The 21905-nt window shown below is 35.5% G+C and overlaps 1 protein-coding gene across 22 annotated transcripts in view; it reads right to left on the reverse strand.

The window, feature by feature from the left end:
* Positions 1–21905, reverse strand: part of DLG1 (discs large MAGUK scaffold protein 1) — a 247770-nt gene that overhangs the window by 81291 nt on the left and 144574 nt on the right. For all 22 annotated transcript variants that reach the window (XM_081073459.1, XM_081073475.1, XM_081073468.1 and 19 more), the window contains one exon: positions 19119–19263. In XM_081073459.1, coding sequence (XP_080929585.1) covers positions 19119–19263 — 145 coding nt within the window. The remainder of the gene's footprint in view (positions 1–19118; positions 19264–21905) is intronic.

Raw genomic sequence — 21905 nt, forward strand, 5'->3', positions numbered from 1 at the left:
CAGGGATGCCGTGAATGCCTGGTCATGGCATTGTACACCAGAGGCTGGACATTAATGAATGCCAACTATAATTTTATGTGTATAATGTGATGGCTCGGTGTGAGGTCGGGGTGGTGGTGGATGGGGGGAGGGGGTTCACGGTGTGAGGGATGTAAAAATAAAATAAAATAAAATAAAACTATAAAAAAAAAACAACAAAAAAAACCAAGTACTTAATAGAAGGTTTCTAGTTAAGCATGTAAGAAGCTTGGAAGTCATGACTCTGTCCTAACAACAACTAAAAAGCTGAACAAACTGGAAAAAACAACAACTCTTCTTTGATCATTAAGATAAGGGAGGTCACAGGGCAAACTGCGGTGAGGTCCCCTCAGTTGGAGAGACTGGCAAGTGAATACAGAGAATCAGAACTTAACCACAGCAGAAACCTCTGTGGGAACTACTGCTGGGGCAGAGAAGCCTGAATCGCAATTGACAAATTTCTGGAGGCTCAGTGTAGACAACTCTGAGTCATAAACTCCAGGGAACCCTGTCATCCAGGGACTCCTTAGTTTTCCAAATTTTACCTCCTGGATTTCTATTTGGTCTTACAGAGAATATTAGGGGGAAAAAATCCCCTAGTGCATCTGGCGGGAGGAAGGGAAAAGGAATACACAGGAGTATTTTGTTCTTCTCAAGAGAGTCTGCCGTCAGGAAAAACTATTAACCAGAGCCTAACCTGCTGGGCTTTTCTGGAGTCCAACTGACCTGGGGGAAGTTAAATAACTAACTCCAGCTCACTCTAGCCATCCAGTCTTACCAAAGGGAGGGAGGGGGAATACTAAGAAACACTGTGAAGTTCACATTCCAGAGACACAACAAGCTCACTAAAAGACTGAGACCTAATCATAGGACTACAGAACAGGTTCCCTCTCCCAACACCTCATTAGCATATCACTAAAGGTCTATCTACAGCAGTTCCTTTTACCTGTACCATCATGTCTAGCTATCAAGAAAAAAATTACAAGACATACATACTAAAAGGCAAAAACATAGTTTGAAGATAATGAGTAAGCACCAGAACCAGACTCAGATATAGCAGCAATGTTGGAATTATCAAACCAGGAATTTAAAAAAATGATTAATATGCTAGTGGTTGTAATGAAAAAAGCAGACAGTATACAAGAACAGATGAGTAATGTAAGCAGAGAAATGGAAACTTTAAGAAAGAAACAAAAAGAAATACCAAAGATCAAAAACACTGTAACAGAAATGAAGAATGCCTTTGACGGGTTTATTAGTAGTCTGCACATAGCTAAGTAAAGTATCTCTGAGCTTGAGGGTATCTCAATAGCAACCTCTAAGACTAAAAATTAAAGAGTGGAAAAAAAAGACCAAAAAAGAAAAATCCAACAAAGGCAAAACAGAATATCCAAGAACTGTGTGACAACTATGGAAGGTGTAACACAGGCAAAATAGGAATATCAAAAGGAGGAGAAGAAGAGAAAGGAATAAATGAATATTTGAAACAATAATGATTGAGAATTTCCCCCAAATAATGACAGACACTAAACCATAGATCTAGGAACCTCAGTGAATACTAACCTTGACAATGCCAAGGAAATTATACCTAGGCATTTATTTTTAAAACTAGCCAAAAAAGGGAAAAAATCCTGAAAGAAGACACAGAAAAAACCCCCTCCTTATTGATAGAGGTGCAAAGATAAAAATTACATCTGAATTCTCCTCAGAAATAGTGTGCAGTGAAATATTTAGTGTTAAGAGAAAAAGAACCTGTCCTGTACCCTGTGAAATTATCCTTCAAAAGCAAAGAAGAAATATTTCCCCATACAAACAAATACTGGGGGAATTTGTTGCCAGTACACCTGCCTTTTGAAATGTTTAAAGATGTTCTTTAGAGAGAAGAAAAGTTAATAGGTCAGAAACTCAGTTATACATGGAAAAAGAAGAACATTGAAGAAGGAATAGGTGAAAGTAAAATAAAAAAACCACACCTTATTTTTCTTATTCTTAATCTGACAGATAACACTTTGTTAAAATAATAAATATTATTAACACTGCATTTGACTGTGTGTATGTGTGTGTTTGTGTCTGTATGGTTATATACAAGTCAAATGAATGTCAGCAATGATACAAGTGATAGGAGGAAGGCCTTCAGACTATTTTGTACTCACACTACCCGTGAAGCTATACATAGTGATATTTGAAAGTGGACTAGGATTACTTGTACACGTATATTGCAAACTCTAGGGCAACCATTAAAAAAGAGTAAAAAGAACATGTGGCATGCTAAAATAGGAGAGAAAAATGAAATCATATAAAATGCTTAATTAAAACCCTAAAAGGCAGAAAAACTGGGAGACAAATACAGGAACAAAGAAAAAGCACAACAAATAGAAAACTGAAAAACATAATAGGTATTAATCCAACTATATCAATAATCACTTTACACATCAATGGTCTAAATGCACAAATTAGAAGACAGAGATTGTCAGAGTGGATAAAACAATAGTATCCAACTATATATTGCCTACAAGAAACCCACTTTATGGGGGTTTCTTGAGGTATATGAAGATACATATAGATTAAAAGTGAAGCAATGGAGAAAGATATACAATGCTAACACTAATCAAAAGAAAGCAGGAGTAGCTATATTAATTTCAGATACAGAATATTTAAAAGTAAGGAAAGTTATCTGGGATAATAAGTGCATTATATAACAATAAAGAGGACAATTTGCCAAGAAGACATAGTAATTCTTAACATATGCACCTAACAAGAGTGTCAAACTATATGAGGCCCAAATAGACAGAACTGTAAGGAGAAATAAATGAATCCCCACCATTTTATCACAAATAGACACATATAGCAGGCAGAAAAATCAGTAAAGACACAGTTGATCTCAACAACATCATTAATCAAGTTGTTATGATGGGCATGTATAGACTACTTCATTCAACAAAAGCAGAACACATTCTTAAGCTAACATGGAACATTTACCATGACAGACCACATCCTGAGCCATAAAACAAATCTTAACAAATCTAAAACAACATAAATCATACAATGTCTGCTCTCAGACCACAATGGAATTAAACTAGAAATCAATAACAAATCCGTAGCTAAAAATATGTGGAGATTAAATCAAACATTTTGAAATAGAAAATGGGTCAAAGAAAACAATCTCTAGAAAAATTTAAAAGTGTCTTAAACTAAATGAAAATGCAAGCACAACATATCAAAATTTGTGGGAAGCAGCAAAAGCAGTGCTCAGAGGGAAATATATAGTACTAAATGCATATATTAGAAAAGAAAGATTGAATCATTTTAGCTTCCACCTTACGAAACTAGAAAAGAACAGCGAACTAAATTGAGGGTAAGCAGGAGAAAGGAAATCAAAAAATTAGGGCAGAAATCAATGAAACTGAAAACAAGAAACCAATATAGAAAGAGAAACAAACCCAAAAGCTGGTTCTTTGAACCGGTCAATAAAATCAACAACCCTCTATCCAAGCCTAAAAGGGCAAAAGCAGAAATTATTAATATCAAAAATGAAAAAGGGGACATCACTACAGATCCCATGGACATTAAAATGATAAAGAAATACTATGAACAATTCTATGCCCACAAATTTTATTACCTAGATAAAATGGGCCAAGTCCTTAAAAGACACAGTTTGCCAAAAGTTACACAAAAGAAATAGACAATCTGAATGGGACTATATCTATCAAAAGATATTGAATCAACAATAGATAACCTTCCAACACAGCACCAGGTCTAGATGGTGAGTTCTACCAAACATTTAAGAAGGAAATTATACTAATTTTTTTTTTTTTTTACAATGGGAAGGAAAAAAACGGAAGATGGGGGAGGAAAAAAGGAAGGGAGAGAAAGAAGAACATTTTATTATCAATGAAACAAAAACATATTCATAACCTTGCATTAAAATATGAATATTTGTCAAATACTGTAAAACTTAGATGGGAAAAATAAATTGAAAGTTGACATATACTCCCCCAGACTTCAGTCTGGAAGAGACTTCTTTTTTTTTTTTTAAAGTTTATTGGGGTGACAATTGTTAGTAAAGCTAAATACATTTCAGGTGTACAATTCTGTACTACATCATCTATAAACCCATTGTGTGTTCACCACCCAGAGTCAGTGCTCCTTCCATCACCATATATTTGATCCCCTTTACCCTCCATTTACCACCCTCCTCTCCTCTTACCCTCTGGTAACCACTAAACTATTGTCTGTGTCTATGAGTTTTTGTTTCTCATTTGTTTGTCTTGTTCTTTGGTTGCTTTTGGTTTATATACCACATATCACTGAAATCGTATGGTTCTCTGCTTTTTCTGTCTGACTTATTTCGGTTAGCATTATAATCTCAAGATCCATCCATGTTGTCACAAATGGTCCTATTTCATATTTTCTTCCCGCTGAACAATATTCCACTGTGTATATATACCACAACTTCTTTATCCATTCATCTATCAAAGGACATTTTGCTTGTTTGCATGTCTTGGCCACCGTAAATAAAGGTGCAGTGAACACTGGAGCACACTTGTCTTTATGGATACATGTTTTCAGATTTTTTGGGTAGATACCCAGGAGAGGGATTGCTGGGTCATATGGTAATTCTATTCGTAATTTTTGAGGAACTTCACGCTGCCTTTCATAGCGGCTGCACCAGTCTGCATTCCCACCAACAGTGTATGTGGGTTCCTTTTTCTCCACAGCCTCTCCAACACTTGTTACTATTTGTCTTGTTGATGATAGCTATTCTGACTAGGGTGAGGTGATATCTCATTGTGGTTTTTATTTGCATTTATCTGATAACTAGTGATGTTGAGCATTCTTTCATATGTCTATTTGCCATCTGTATGTCCTTTTTGGAGAAATGTCTCTTCAGGTCCTCTGTCCATTTTTCAATTGGGCTGTTTATTTTTTCTTGTTCAGTTGCATGAGTTCCTTGTATATTTTGGGTATTAGCCCCTTATCGGAGGCACTGTTTGCAAAAATCTTTTCCCATTCAGTTGGTTACCTCTTTATTTTGTCGATGGTTTCTTTTGCCATGCAGAAGCTTTTAAGTTTGATATAGTCCCATTCATTTATTTTAGCTTTTACTTCCCTTGCCTTTGGAGTCAAATTCATAAAACGCTCTTTGAACCCAATGTCTGTAAGTTTAGTACCTATGTTTTCTTCTATGCAGTTTATTGTACCTATGTTTTCTTCTATGCAGTTTATTGTTTCAGGTCTTATGCTTAAGTCTTTGATCCATTTTGAATTAATTTTGGTACATGGTGACAGATAGCATTCCATTGGTCTATGTGTCTGCATTTCTGCCAATACCATGCTGTTTTGATTATTATTGCCCTGTAGTACAAGCTAAAGTCAGAGAATGTGATCCCTCCAGCATTGTTCTTTTTGCTTAAGATTACTTTCGCTATTCGGGGTCTTTTGTGGTTCGAAACAAATCTGATGATTTTTTGTTCTATTCTCTAAAAAATGCCATTGGGATTTTGATAGGGATTGCATTAAATCTGAATATTGCTTTGGGAAATATGGCCATTTTAACTATGTTGATTCTTCCAATCCATGAGCATGGAATGTCTTTCCATTTCTTGTGTCTTCTTCAATTTATTTTAAAAATGTCTTCTAGTTTTCAGCATATGAGTCTTTCACATCCTTGGTTAAATTTATTCCTAGGTATTTTATTCTTTTCACTGCAATTGCAAAAGGAATTGTTTATTTTATTTTATTTTTCTGAGATTTTATTGATAGTACATAGGAATGCCATGGACTTTTGTACGTTGATTTGGTAGCTGGCAATTTTACTTTGTAAAAAATTTTACAATTTTACCGGTATTCGTTGATTGTTTCTAATAGCTTTTTGGTCGAGTCTTTAGGGTTTACTATATAGCATCATGTCATCTGCAAAGAGTGACAATTTAACTTCTTCATTCCCAATTTGGATGCCTTTAATTTCTTTCTCTTGCCTGATGGCTCTGGCGAGGACTTCCAACACTATGTTGAAAAGCAGAGGTGATAGGGGACAGCCCTGTCGTGTTCCTGAAGGTAGAGCAAAGGGCTTCAGTTTTTCACCGTTAATTATGAGATTAGCTGAGGGTTTGTGATATATTGCCTTATTATGTTAAGGTATTTTACTTCTATTCCTATTTTAATCATAAATGGAAGTTGTATCTTGTCAAACGTTTTCTCGCATCAATCGATATAACCATACGATTTTTGTCTTTTATTTTATTTATGTGATGTATCACATTGATGGATTTTCATACGTTAAACCATCCCTGTGGTCCTGGGATGAACCCCACCTGGTCGTGATGAATAATCTTTTTAATGCAATATTGCATTAAATTTGCTAGAATTTTGTTTAGGAGTTTTGCATCTGTAATCATCAAAGATATTCGTCTGTAGTTCTCTTTTTTTGTGTTGTCCTTACCAGGTTTTGGTATCAGGGTAATGTTGGCCTCATAAAATGAGTTAGGGAGTACTGACTCTTCTTCAATTTTTTGGAAGAGTTTGAGCAGGATTGGTATTAGATCCTCTTTGAAGGTTTGGTAGAATTCACTAGTGAAGCCATCTGGTCCAGGACTTTTGCTTTTGGGAAGGTTTTGGATGACTGATTCACTGTTACTGGTGATAGGTTTGTTTAGATTTTCCAGTTCTTCATGGTTCAGCCTAGGAATGCATATGTTTCTAAGAACTTGTCCATTTCTTCTAGGTTATTGAAGTTGGTGGCATATAGTCCTTCATGGTATTCTTGGATGATCCTTTGTATTTCTGTGGCATCCGTGATAACTTTCCTTTTTTCATTTCTGATTTTGTTTATTAGTGTCTTCTCTCTTTTTATCTTAATGAGCCTAGCCAAGGGTTTGTCAATTTTGTTAATCTTTTCAAAGAACAAGGTCTTTGTCACATTAATTTTTTCTATTGTCTTTTTGTGTCTATTTCATTTAGTTCTGCTCTGATTTTTATTATTTCCTTTCTTCTGCTGACCTTGGGTTTCATTTGTTCTTTTTCTAGTTCTTCTAAGGTGTAACGTGAGGTTATTTATTTGGGATTTTTCTTGTTTCTTGAGATAGGCCTGTAATGATACAAATTTCTCTCTTAAAACTGCTTTCACTGCATCCCCAAAATTTTGGTAGGATACATTTTCATTCTCATTTGTTTCTATGTATCTTTTGATCTCTCCTTTAATATTTTTTTTGATCCAGTTGTTCTTTAAAAGTATGTTGTTTAATTTCCATGTATTTGTGGTTTTTCCTGCTTTCTTTTTGCAGTTAATATCCAATTTGAAAGCCTTATGATCAGAGAATATGCTTGGTATGATTTCAATCTTCTTAAATTTGCTGAAATTTGTGTTATGTCCCAATATATGGTCTATCCTTGAGAATGTTCCATGCACACTAGAAAAAAACGTATAGTCTGATGTTTTAGGATGAAGTGCTTTATAAATATCTATGTCCATTTCATCCAATGTCATTTAGGGCTGCTGTTTCATTATTTACTTTCTATTTGTATGATTTATCCATAGCTGCCAATGATGTATTTAGGTCCCCCAGTATAATTGTGTTTTGGTCAATTTCTCCATTTAGCTCTGTTAGTAGTGTCTTGGTATATTTTGGTGCTCCCTGATTGGGGACATAAATATTGATGACTGTTATGTCTTCTTGTTGTATAGTCCCCTTTACCATTATGAAATGTCCATCTTTGTCTCTTGTTATCTTTTTCACCCTGAAGTCTGTTTCATCTGATATCATTGTGGCTACACCTGATCTTCTTTGGGTACCATTTGCTTGGAGTATCAATTTCCACCCTTTCACTTTGAGTCTATGCTTGTCCTTGTAGCTGAGATGTGTCTCTTGGAGACAGCATATGGTTGGGTTTAGTTTTTTGATCCAATCTGCTACTGTGTGCCTTTTTGTTGGTGAGTTCAGTCCATTTACATTTAGAGTGATTATTGATACATGAGCATTTCCTGTCAGTCTATCTTTAGTTTTCTGGTAAGGCTGTGTCTCCATTGTTTCTTTGCCTTTTTGTTGTTGTCTATTATTTCTGTGTGGTGGTATTCTATGATATTTCCCTTTGTTTCTTCTTTTATCACAGTATGTATTTCAGTTCTGGATTCTTTTTTTGAGTGTTTACCATTAAGTTTATGTAAAAGAAAATTTTATATTTAGAGTATTCCATTTTCTTCAGCATGCCTACTTTCTCCATTCCTATATTACGGTTCAGGCCTTTAGTCTCCCCCTTTTTATGTTTTAGTTGCCACAAATTGTCCCAGTTGATGGTGGTCAAATAGCCTTCTTTAGTATTTCTTGTAGTGAAGGTCGTGTATTAGAAAATTCCCTCAGCTGCTGTGGTCTGGAAAGGTCTTTATTCCTCCTTCACATCTAAAGGATATCTTTGCTGGATATATTATACTTGGCTCATAATTTCTCTCTGTCAATAGTTTGGATATTTGGTTCCATTCCCTCCTGGCTTGTAGAGTTTCTGCTGAGAAATCTGATGATAATCTAATGGGCTTTCCTTTGTAGGTTACCATCTTCTTTTCCCTGGCTGCCTTGAGGATTCTTTTTTTGTCGTTGATTTTTGACAGCTTCAATACAATGTGCCTTGAAGAAGGCCTGTTGGGGTTGAGGTAATTAGGTGTTCTATTTGCTTCTTGGATTCGAGGATCCAGTTCTTTCCACAAGTTTGGGAAGTTCTCATTGCCTATTTGTTTGAATATACTCTCTGTTCCCCTCTCTCTTTCTTCTCCTTCTTATATGCCCATTATTCTTATATTGCTCTTTCTGATGGAGTCAGAAAGTTCTTGTAGAGTTTTTTCATTTCTTTTAAGTCTCAAGTCTCTTCTTCCATCCGTGTCATTTCCAGGTTTCTATTTTCAATGTCACTGATTCTGTCCTCCATCTGGTCAACCCTACTACACAAGCTGGTTAATTCATTCTTAATTTCTTCTATTGAGTTCTTAATCTCCAGAAATTCTATTTGGTTCTTTTTCAAAATTTCAATCTCTTTGGGAAAATGTTCATGTTGTTCTTTGATTGTGTTTCTGAGTTCATTAAATTGCCTTTCTGTGTTTTCTTGCATTTCATTGAGTTTCAGAACTGCAATCTTGAATTATCTGTCATTGAAGTCACATATTTCCGTATCTTTAAGTTCATTTTCTGGAGACTTTTCACTTTTTTTCTGAGCTGTCCTGTTGCCTTGGTTATTCATGGCAATTAATGAATTATTATTTCTCTTCCTAGACATCTACAGGAGTAGGTTCTGCAACAGGTTGATAGGAAGAGGTCTTTCTTTTGTTTTCCAGTACGTGTTTGTAAAATGTTTTATTTTCTCTCCGACTGCAGACATTTTTTCTCTCTCACACTATAGCGTTATGTTTCCTCTGCAGTATTACAGCTTCTCACACAATGGGGGGATTCCCTGGAAGGTGGGTTTCTTCTTTGTTAAGGTTTCCCTGGGTCATAGGGCACCGTGACCCTGTGGGGATGTGGAGAGCTTTTGAAATTCCAAAGCTCTTCCTGCACCAGATTCAGAGCCCGTATGTTTCAGCAGTTCTGTTTACTCCTGCAGGGATCCACCCAGATAGGTGGGGACAGGGGCGAGGTGAGTCTTGAGAATTGGCCCAGAGCAATGGTGGCGACCACCACCACAGCCTGTCCTGCATAGACAACTCCCTCCCCTTTGCCGGAACTAGTTGGGCTGCGAGTCTGTCTGTGGATCACAGTTCTCAGAAATGCAAATATTCTGTTCTTTTGATCTGACACTGCTACTGTTCTGCTTCTAGCACTGGGCAGTTGGGGGTGGGGCGAGCTCTGGGAGGGTAGGGAGGGGGTGGCTAGTCACAGTGCCTAAGGCTTCCGTTCTCTGCGGCAGTAAGGGCTTAAACCACTGTTTTCAGCCTTCTTCCCTCAGTCTTTGCCCAAGGTCTCTGATGTGAGCGTTGGGTTCAGCAGTGTTATATGATGTCCCCTCAGCCCTGTGTGCCATAAACGGAGCCCTAGCAGTCCGAGTTCTTCTCTCTCCCGCAACTGTGGTAGTTCCGGGATGCAGTGAGCTGGGAGCACTGAGCTCTGTCTGCATCCTGCGCCCGCCTGGTCTGTCTCCGCACTTCTCCCTTCCCTCCTCCTCTGATTGCGCAACTTGCCCACCGTTAGGTGAATTCAGTAGTGGGCCTCTTTGTCTTGCTTGTCTGCTGTGCAGGGAGTCCTTTTTGGAGTTACAGTTTTTCAATTTGTTATAATTTCCAGGGGAGATTTCCAGAGGCTCACCTCACGCTGGCATTTTGATGACATCCCATGTATACTAACTTTATCTCTTCCAGCTGACAGAAGCCAAGGAAATATTTCCTAACTCATTCTATGAGGCCAGCATTACGCTATTAACAAAACCAGATGAAGAAATTACATGGAAAAAGAACTACAGGATAGCTTTCATGAACATAGATGGAAATACCTTCAACAAAATATTAGCAAATCAAATTCAACATGTATAAAAAGAATCATACACCACAAGCATCTGAAATTTATCCCAGGTATAAAAAGCTGGTTCAACATTAAAAAAATCAATTACATCAGCACTAACACGCTAAAGTGGAAAAGTTATATGATCATATCAACAGGTGCAAAAAGGCATGTAACAAAATCCAATATCAATTTATAATAAGAACTTCCAGTAAACTACCTTGTTTCCCCGGAAATAAGACCTAGCTGAACAATCAACTCTAATGTGTCTTTTGGAGCAAAAATTAATATAAGACCTGGTTTTATTTTAATACTGGGTCTTTATAATATGATATGATATGATATGATATATGATATGATATATAAGACTGAGTCGTATATTAATTTTTGCTCCGAAAGACACATTAGAGCTGATTGTCTGGCTAGGTCTTATTTTCGGGAAAACAGGGAAAGAATAGAGTGGAGTGTTGTCAACAAAATAAAAAAATTTTGTTCATAGATGTCATGATCATCTATGTAGAAAATCTGAAAGAACTGACCAAAAAAACAAAACAAAACAGAGAAACAACTGCTGGAACTAATAAGTAATCACAGCAAGGTTGAAAGATACAGGTTAATATAGAAAAGTCAACTGCTTTCCCACACACCAGCAAGGAACAAGTGGAATTGGAAATTAAAGACACAATACCATTTATATTAGCACCCCATAAAATTATATACTTAGGTATAAATCTAACAAAATATATATAAGATCTATGTGAGAAAAACTACAAAATTTTGATGAAAGCTATCAAAAAAGAACTAAATAAATGGTAGATATTCCATGTTCATGGATAGGAAGATTGAATATTGTCAAGATATTAGTTCTTCCCAACTTGATCTCTAGAGGATATGGAGCAAGAGGGGCTCTCATACTTTGCTGGTGGGCATTCAAAATGGTACAGCTGTTCTGGAAGACAGTTTGGCAGTTTCTTATAAAATTTCAATGTGAACCCAATCAAAATACCAGCAAGTTATTTTGTGGATATTGTCAAACTGATTCTGAATTTTATATGGAGAAGCAAAGGACCCAGAAAAGCCAAGACAATATTGAGGGAGAAGAGCAAAGTTGGAGAACTCACACTAAATTCAAGTGTGAATCAAGACAGTGTGAGAATGGTACTGGCAAAATAACGCAAAACAGATCAATGGAATAAAATAGAGAATCCAGAAATAGACCCATATAAATATAGCTTTCTGATCTTTGACAAAGAGGCAAAGGCAATATAATGGAGCAAAGATATTCTCTTTAAAAATGGTGTTGGAACATCTGGACATCCACATGCACATGAATCTAAACAGAAACCTTATTTATAAAAATTAACTCAAAATGGATCACAGACCTCAAGATAAAATGCAAAACTATAAAAGTCCTAGAAGATAAAGACAGGAGAAAATCTAGATTACCTTGGGTTTGGCGATGACTTTATTATATATTATTATTATTTTGTAGAAAAAGGTTTTTGATCTTTTCCTAATACTTTATTTTTCAATTAAAATTGACATACAATATTATATTTATTTTAGTAACAATGATTAGACATTTATATAACTTAAGAAGTGATCACCTTTATAAATCAGGTACCCACCTGACACCATAGAGTTATTACAATATTATTAATATTCCCTATGCTATACTTTACTTCCCCATGAGTATTTAGTAACTACAATTTGTACTTATTAATCCCTTCACCTTTTTCACCCATTCCCGCAACCTCCCTCCTATCTGGCAACCATCAAAATGTTCTCTGTATCTATGAGTCTGTTTCTGTTGTTTATCTTGTTCATTAGATTCCACATACAAGTGAAATCACATGGCAGTTGTCTTTCTCTGTCTGACTTACTGAACTCAGCACAATACCCTCTAGGTCAATCCATATTGTTGAGGATGGCAAGACTGCATTCATTTTTATGGCTGAGTAATATTCCATTGTGTGTGTATATACATATATACATATATACACATATATATACATACATACATACATACATATGTATAAACATATGTATATGTATGTATATGTATATGTATGTATATATATATGTATATATATATATACCACCTCTCCGTCATCCATTCATCCATTCATGGACACCCAGGTTGCCTCCATATCTTGGCTATTTGTAAATAATGCTACAAGTAACATAGGGATATACAGTCCCTTCGAAATAGTGTTTTAGATTTCTTTGGATAAATACCTGGAAGTGGGATTACTGGGTCCTTCTTTGTCTCTTGTAATAGCCTTTGTTTTAGAGTCTCTTTTGTCTGGTATAAGCATTGCTACCTCAGCCTTTTTTGTTGTTTGTTTGTTTCCATTTTCATGAAATATCTTTTTCCATCCTTTTACTTTCTGTCTGTGTGTATCTTTCCATCTGAAGTGAGTCTCTTGTATGCAACATGTGTAAGGGTTTTGTTTTCTTACCCATTCAGCCCTCCTATGTCTTTTGATTGGAGCATTTAATCAATTTACATTGAAAGTAATTGTTGATAAATATGTAGTTACTGCCATTTTATTATTCATATTTTTATCTTCTTCAAGAAGTCTCTAACATTTCTTGCAATACTGCTTTGGTGTTGATGAACTCTTTTAGATTTTTCTTGTCTGGGAATCTCTTTATCTGTCCTTCAATTTTAAATGATAGCTTTGCTACGTAGAATAATCTTGGTTTTATGTCCTTGCTTTTCATCACTCTGACTACTTCATGCCAATCCATTCTGGACTGCAAAGTTTCCATTGAGAAATGTACTGACAATCATTAGTAACTAGCTGCCTTTCTCTTGCTGCTTTTAAGATTCTCTCTTTGTCTTTAACCTCTGGCATTTGAATGATGATGTGTCTTGGTGTGGGTTCATCTTGTTTGGGACTCTGCACTTCCTAGGCTTGTATGTCTATTTCCTTTATTAGATTATGGAAGTTTTTGTCATTATTTCTTCAAACAGGTTTTAAATCCCTTGCTCTCTCTCTTCTTCTCGTACCCGTATGATGCAAATGTTGGTATGCCTGATGTTATTTCCGAGGTCCCTTAAACTACCCTCATTTTTTTTTTTTGATTCTTTTTGTTGCTTTTGATTGGATGTTTTATGCTACCTTATTTCCCAAATTGCTGATTTGAACATCTGCCTCACCTAATCTATTGTTGATTTCCTCTAATGTATTCTTCATTTGTTATTGTATTCTTCATTTCTGACTAGTTCTTTTTGTGTTTTCCATCTCTGTTGTGTTTCCCATCGCTTTGTTGAAGTTTTCACTGAGATCATTGGGCATCCAGTGTTTTGAACTCTGCATTTGGTAGACTGCTTGCCTCCATTTTGTTTAGTTCCTTTTCTTAAGCTTTGTTCTGTTCTTTTGTTTGGGACATATTTCTTTGTTTCCCCATTTCCACTGCCTTTCTGTGTTTGTTTCTATTATGCAGAGCTGCAATGTCTACCATTCTTAGTAGAGTGGCCTTATTTAGTAGGTGACCTGTGGGGCCCAAGGTGCTGTCTCCCTGGTCAGCTGAGCCATGTTCTGCAGGTGTGTCCCTTATTTGGGTGATGTGTTGTAGTTGGTACTGTTTGAACATCAGAGGGAGGGATTGACTCTCATGCTGATTGGTTGTGAGGTCTGGTCATGATTACAATGGAGGATGCTGTGCAGGGGCTGACCCTATGAAGGATTCACTTTAGCAGGGTTCTATTGCCTTCCCAGTCTGCCTTGAGTGTGTCAACCGCAGAGGCAACCGAATGGTGCTCCGGTGCAGTCTGAAGTTGGCCACCAGGCGTGCCAGCCCTGAAGCCTCCTTTGTAGGTTCAAACAGCTTGCCTTCGAACGCAGGCCAAGTTCGGCTTCCACCGACACCCTGCCTTAGGCCACCTGGCATGAGCCACAAAGCAATCTGCAGATGTCTTCCACCCACAATGGGCTTGGAGGTGCCTGGGAGAAGCTAAACTGTGAACTGAAGCTGGCTGCTGTTAGTGCTGGGCTTGGGGCTACTTAGCAAGAGGTAGAGGCAATCTGAGCCCAGATGCTACTTGTTCAGGGTTGTTTGTTAGGGTTTGTTAACCTTTGAGAGATTTTAGGAAAATCTGCAGCATGAGCCAAGACAGGCTGTTTGTTGCAATGACTTTTTAGATACAACACCAAAGGCATGATCCATCAAAGAAAGAATTGACAAGTGCTAGACTTCATTAAAATTAAACGTCTATGCTCTGTCAAAGATACTGTCTAGAGAATGAAGAGACAAGTCACAGACTGGGAGAAAATATTTGCAAAAGATATCTGATAAAGGACTGTTACCCCAAAATATACAACAAAAACCCTGATTTTAGAACATGCCAAAATATGTAAAGTACAGCATACAGAATACAGTCAATATTGTAATAACTGTATGGTGTCAGATGGGTACCAGATTTATTGGGCTGATCACTTTGTAAGGTATACAAATATCTAATCACTATGACATACACCTGAAACTAACATAATATTGCATGTCAACTATAATTGAAAAATAGAAAATAAAATATAAAAAGGGCCAAAAATCTTTAACAGAAGATTTACAGATGGCACTAAAGAAGATATACAGATGGCAAATGAGCATATGAAAAGACAGTGCACATCATATGTCATCAGAAAAATGCTAATTAAAACAACAATGTGATAATGATGTACATCTATTAGAATGACCAAATACAGAAAACTGGTAATACCAAATGCTAGTGAGGATGTGGAGCAATAGGGACTCTCATACTTTGCTGGTGGGAATGTAAAATGGTACAGCTACTTTGGAAGACAGTTTGGCAGTTTCTTATAAAAGCGCATATTCTAAAAAAAAAAAAAAAAAAAAAAGCGCATATTCTAATCATATGATCCAGAAGTTGCAGTCCATGGTATTTACCTAAATGAACTGAAAACTATGTCCACACAAAAATCTGCACATTAATGTTTATAGCAGTTTTAATCATAATTGCCAAAATTTGAATGCACCCAAGATTCCTTCATATTATTATATCGTATTATATTATATTATATACTATATTATATATTATACCCGGTCTTACATTATATTAAAATAAAACCAGGTCTTATATTAATTTTTGCTCCAAAAGACACATTAGAGCTGACGGTCCGGCTAGGTCTTATTTTCGGGGAAACAAGGCTTGTAGTGTCCCATAGCAGTTGTTTCCTGTCCAGTTGATATATATAAGATCCATTTTGCATTTGAGCCAATGGACTTTCTACTAATGGCTCTTAATTTTGAAAGTCCAAAGTCTTTTCTAGGTGATAATGCAAGAATATCTGTGATTTTCAAGGGAACTGGTATGCTGCCCTAAAGCAACAGACACTCACGTGAACCTCTATATTCACTAGCTTTTTAAAGTCCAGAGTTCACTGATTTTGACTCCAATTTCTTTGCTGCATTATCAAGTCTGGCTGGAACAACAACAAAATAGCTGGATAAGAAATTCAGTCAACTGCCCAAACCAGAAAATGTACCTGGTTCTTTTCTCCTTGCCATATCCAAACTGTGCATTTATTCAATGGATCCTTTCTGGAGGACTCATTCTCACATTTAAGGCATAGTATTTCACAAAGCAGCGACTGAAAATTAATGTTTCTAACAGAGAAATGACAGCCCTAAAGAAGTATCAAAAATGCACTGCTATTTCCTGTATCTAAAATCCTAAGTTAAAAGATTCCCCAGAGAACTACAAAACAAGGGAGCCTAATTTATTGTCCTTAGCTATCAAGGTTAATTCCCAAGCCCTCCAAGGTTTGGGAGAGAAGTAGAAGAGCTTGAAGTAAAAGCGGTAAGAGTTCTGTGACAAAATCAGAAGTTTAACAAAGCCTTCCAGTTGAAGACAATGTAAATTAAAAGTGAGATGACATATAATGCAAAAGGATAAGCATTTTAATGTCAGCAGAGTAACTATGTTCTCTGTCAGAGCCAATTAACTTTCTTTTTTAGTAATAAACCTACTTTTATTCCTGGGTACATATTTTGATTACAACCACAAGAGTGTGGCCCCATCTGAGATTTATGGTCATTAACTTAAATTACAATTTTGTGCTTGTCTAGTCACTTTCTGCTTTTTAGGGAGCAGGAAAGGGGAAAGACAGCAATGGGACCAGTGTTAGTAGTCTGCCAGTGAAGGAGGGGGCAAGAGAGAAGATATATGCAAGGAAGTAAGTATCATGACAAACTCTGGAAGTTAAGCTAAAAAGTAGACAAGTGGAGACACAAGGTGCAACAAAGTGATAATGCCAAATGATTGAAGGTCAACATAAGGATGAATTTTAGAACGGGGTAAATGAACTGCGGAACGTAGTCAGAAAATGGAATGATTTAACTCAAGATTTCAGAGGTGGTAAAGGTACTGATGATCTAAATTATTATCTTGGAAGCTTATATCTGAGCTGGAGTGGAGGACAGGATAATTAGAAAGAAAGAGACTGGGGAACAAAAGATGCCAGGTTGTTGAATGAATCACCAGTGTGGATTTTTGCTGGATATCACTAAGAATGACAACATAAACAGTAGTAGCAAAATGGACAATGGAACTGACACTAAAATCTTCAATGGATAGAGCCAGATTGACAAAGAGGGCACATGACTAACAACATAAGGGAGAGGTAGTAAGTTGAATAGTCTGATGGCAAGGGTTTCAGGAGAGCTGAAAGGGAAAAACATCTATGTAAAAAGTTTTTAAAGACAAATACTTAAAAAAAGCACATACAAATAAATTATTTATGAACTGCATATGCAGTATGAACATGGACTGGAAATATACAACAAAATTCATAACTGTAGTTGCTTAAGAAGAGAGGGGAATGATAACAGAACATTATGATAAAGCTGAACTAGCAAGGTAAAATTCAACTTTTTTTTTTTACAATGCTTTATTATTTCAGTAACAGATGAAAGGAAAAAAAGAAATACCCTACCTATGCCTATAGGGAAAACAACAAACCATTATTTCATTACTATTCTTTAAAACTAGCTCTTCTATTTTTAAAATGTCATTATTATAAATAGAAAGGGTAACTCAATAAAAAACACTTTTTCAGTTCAACGTATTTGTAAGAAGCAGACTGGCTATTTGTATATTTGGCCATAAACAGGACACCAATTATTAATCTGTGGAACAACTGTCACAAATGTGCACATAGTTTTCTCTTTTTTTCTGTTCCTCACCCTCCTCCATTTTGGCAACCATCAGCTCATGCTCTGGGTCTGTTTCTGTTTTATTTTATTCATTTGGTTTTTTATTTTTGTTTGTTTGCTTTTTTAGATTCCACATATAAGTGACTCCTATAGCATTCGTCTTTCTCTGCCTGACTCATTTCAGTTTGCGTAATACCTTCTGGGTTCATCCATGTTGCCATAAATGGAAAGATTTCATTCTTTATTATTGCTGAGTAATGCATATAGTTGTCTTGAACAGACAAGGCAGCATAATAAATAATTAAGATTGATACTTAAATTGGTGATTAAAATAGCTTTTTATAGAATTCACATCTCTAATAACAAATGAAAATACATAAAGCCTTTACATAAAGTTTGTGTGTAAGATCAACTGAATGCAAGAATTTTAAACAAGTAGCAAAGTTCTTTTCTGACACAACTATAAGACATCATCCCTGTACATTAGAGAGACTGAATACTGTTAGTGAAATAATTTATTTATACTTGATTAATTAAAGACTCAATGAGCAGATAAAAAGATATATAACTGGAGGACAGTATATACATTTCAAAATATAATTTGTATTTAACTTATATTAGTGATGGTAATGGACTTTGATAAGTTTAAAAATGAAAACACTGCCACTTGCAAAATCAAAATACCTCTAAAATTCTACAATTTAAAAAAGAAAACTTAGGAAAGCTGAATACAAAGAGTACATTTAAGAACTTTATTACACATGGGTGCTTTTATTAGGTTGCTGCAAAAGTAATTGCAGTTTTTACAATTATGTTTAACTTTTTAAACCACAATTACTTTTGCACCAACCTAATAATATCAACTCAATGCACCAAACAAAACTTCCATTTTTCAACCAACACAAACACATTAAAAATATATTTAAATGTCATCTCAGCTTGTACATTAAAAAAATTGGAAATCAAACAGAAAATAAAATTACCTAAGTACTTTCTAACAATTCAATTTTAGGCAACAAATGTACTGCACACAAATATAGTTAGGCAATACACTAGGACCTTGTGCGCACATAGTTGAGAGTAAAGAAAAGCCCAAATTTTACAAACACTGTATTTTAAATTGATGTTTCTCAAAGTGCATCCCTGAACTAGCAGCACCAGAAGCATTAGAATTATCTTGCTTGTTAAAGTAAATTTCTATACACCATCCCAAACCACAAATTTGCATTACTTGCAAATACCTTTGGTAACTACTATTTACATAAAAGTTTGAGAATCAATGCTTTACATGTTAAAAAATAATTGCTACTGTAAAATAGTAAAAGTGAAAAAGCTCCCCCACCCCCATTATGAAATTGATTTTTAAAAACTATTAGGTTAAAATGTTTAATAATTCCTTTAAAAATATTTGTATATAACATAGATTAAAGCAAACAGACTTACAGGTGGTGATATCAGGTGGTGCGTAGCCATCATTCATATACATACTTGTGGGTTTTGCCACTTTCAAGTAAACAAAATCAGATGTATTCTTTAAGGCCGTTACTGCTTCTTCATGAGTAACTTCTTCTAAACACACACTATTCACCTAAAAGAAAATCCCCAAAACATTTAAGACATTTTACTTACTTTCTGCTTTTTGGTTATAAACAACTATACCTAAAAACATGGATAACGCAGGACTGATTTAAGGAATATAAATATAAAGGTATGTGAAAACACCCATTTTTATTGTTTATGATATTAGGAAGTTATGATAAATGAAACTCTTTATGTATGTTAATAAAATAACCAATCTTGATTCTAGCCTTGATTCCTCCCAATTCCCCAAGTCTTCCATTCTTAGGCATTTAGGAATGAGTGGGTATATTTTAGATTTTTCTTTTTCTTAAAGAAAATGAGACCATGTTAAAGTTATTGTTCTGCAACGGGATTTTTAATCTTAGAGATCACTCGATGTAGGGACATATGGAATTACCTCATTTAAAAAACTGTTTCATAGTACCTCATTGTATTGTTGTACCATAATTAAGCCATTTCAATCTTAATAGATATTTAAACTGTTTTTCTAAGTAAATGGCTTTGGTAAATTTATGCCCACTACCACAGAATGTGAGAGTGCTCATCTACTCAGACATTTGCAAACACTGAATATTACTGATTTATCAAAAAAGTCTGCAAAATGATCCATGTTTTAATTTGTACATCTAGTATATTTAAATTTGTATTTTCATTGTGAATAGTCAAGTTGAGAGTTTTTCAATTATTTACTGGCCTTTCATTTATATTCTATATAAAACAGAATTGATTTTTAGGTAGTGATAGCATATTTTGCAAGATTGCTGAACTTGTTTATTAGTTTTATTAGTAGGTTCCTAGGATTTTTAACATACAATATATTATTCTGCAAATATAGTTTTACTTCTTCCTTCCCAATCTGAACGTCCTTTTCTTATTGTCCTGGCTATTAGCATAACGTTGAACACAAATGGTAGTTTGTGTCTTTCTAGGAAATTTGTCCATTTCATCTAAGTTATCTAATGTGTTGTCATACAGTTGTTCATAAATGAAAGTATTCCCTTATAGCCTCTTTCACTCCTACTTTTAGAAATTTGAGTCTTCTTTTTTACTAGCTAAAGGTTTGTCAATTTTGTTGACCTTTTAAAGAACCAAGTTTTGGGTTTGTTGATCTTATCTATGGTTTTCCTATTCCCTCTTTCGTTAATTTCTGCTCAAATCTTTATTATTTTCTTCCCTCCTACTAGCTTTAGGTTTAGATTGGTCTTCTTTTTGGTAAAACATTTTTTCGGCAAAGAAATAATACACTATAAATGTGTCTAGGATTTTAAATTACAACTTATTACATAAATACAGAGGGTGCCAAAAAATGTATACACATTTTAAGAAAGGAAAAACATTAAAATTGTAATAATATATACCGATAACAAAAGACGAATACAAGTCATGTGTATACATTTTTTTGGTACCCCCGGTAATCATTTTTGTATATTTTTCATTGCCCTAATTTGTACCTTTATAATCAATAGTAGGAGGGTCTTTAACGTTTTCACAAAAGTTTCTAAAGGTCACAGAACAACTGTAACTTTCCCTATTGATTATTGCTTTGCAGGGTTTCACCTGCATGGTCATTCATGGTCCCAAACTACTGTGTATAATGAGGACTGCCTACATTTTGAAATATATAGCTGTGGTATACTGTTCCTTTGGTGGCTTGCAATGAGCCATGCATCTTGTCATTCACACCCTTGTAAAATCCCTTCCTATACTGAGTCTTAGTTGGCCATATAACTAGCTTTAGCCAATGACACATTTGTAAATGTGATGCAAAGAGATGGAAAAAGTGTCTGAAGGAAGAAGGTGTGTCAAATGCTTGATATGTCAATTAAGATGAGAACTAAGAATTGAATAATTTCAGTGGAATTATGATAACAAAACCCTCATTAACTGGTAAATTAGCATAAATTGCGGGTTCCCTACCACTAAAATTGATAAACGCCATACACTGGAGCTTGTCTTCTTGCAAAGCTCACTCTTGGTATGCCCCTCTTGGAACCTGGCCACCGTCCTGTGAGAAACCCAACACAGCCACGCAAAGGATTAAACACCTGGATAAAGCCCCAGTTGAGCTACCAGCTGACAGCCAACAACAAGTTGTCCGCCATATGTGAGCCAATTTGGAAACAGATCCCTGTCCAAGTTGAGCCACCCTACTTGAAATTATGTGGAGTAGAGACGCGTTGCCCTGGCCAAAACCTACCCAAATTGAAAAAGTGTAAGCAAATTAATGATTGCTGTTGTTTCAGCCACTAGTTTTTGTGTTTTTTTAAGGCAGCGTTAGATAACTGATAAAAGAACTAACAAGATTTGCTAAGGAATTCAATGTGCAGTGTGATAGAAAGACGACTACCCTGAAGTTTAGACCTGGGCAAATAGAAGGTTAAAGTTTCCATTTAATGAGATGTGCAGACTGTGCAAGGAGCAGGATTTGGAGGCAAGGTGGGGAGGGTCTCAGAAGTTTATCTTTAGATAAATTAAATTTGAGATGACTCTTGAGACATACAAAAAAGTGACTAGATAAAATCTCTTAGGACTTTTCAAACGTTTTGATAAGAACCAATGTCAAAAATTTTTATATTTCAGCCAAGCCCAAAAGGTGTGTGTGTGTGTGTGTGTGTGTGTGTGTGTGTGTAAAACTGAATAACTAAAGTT

Source organism: Rhinolophus hipposideros (assembly GCF_964194185.1).
Source record: "Rhinolophus hipposideros genome assembly, chromosome: 2".
Lineage (NCBI taxonomy): Eukaryota > Metazoa > Chordata > Mammalia > Chiroptera > Rhinolophidae > Rhinolophus > Rhinolophus hipposideros.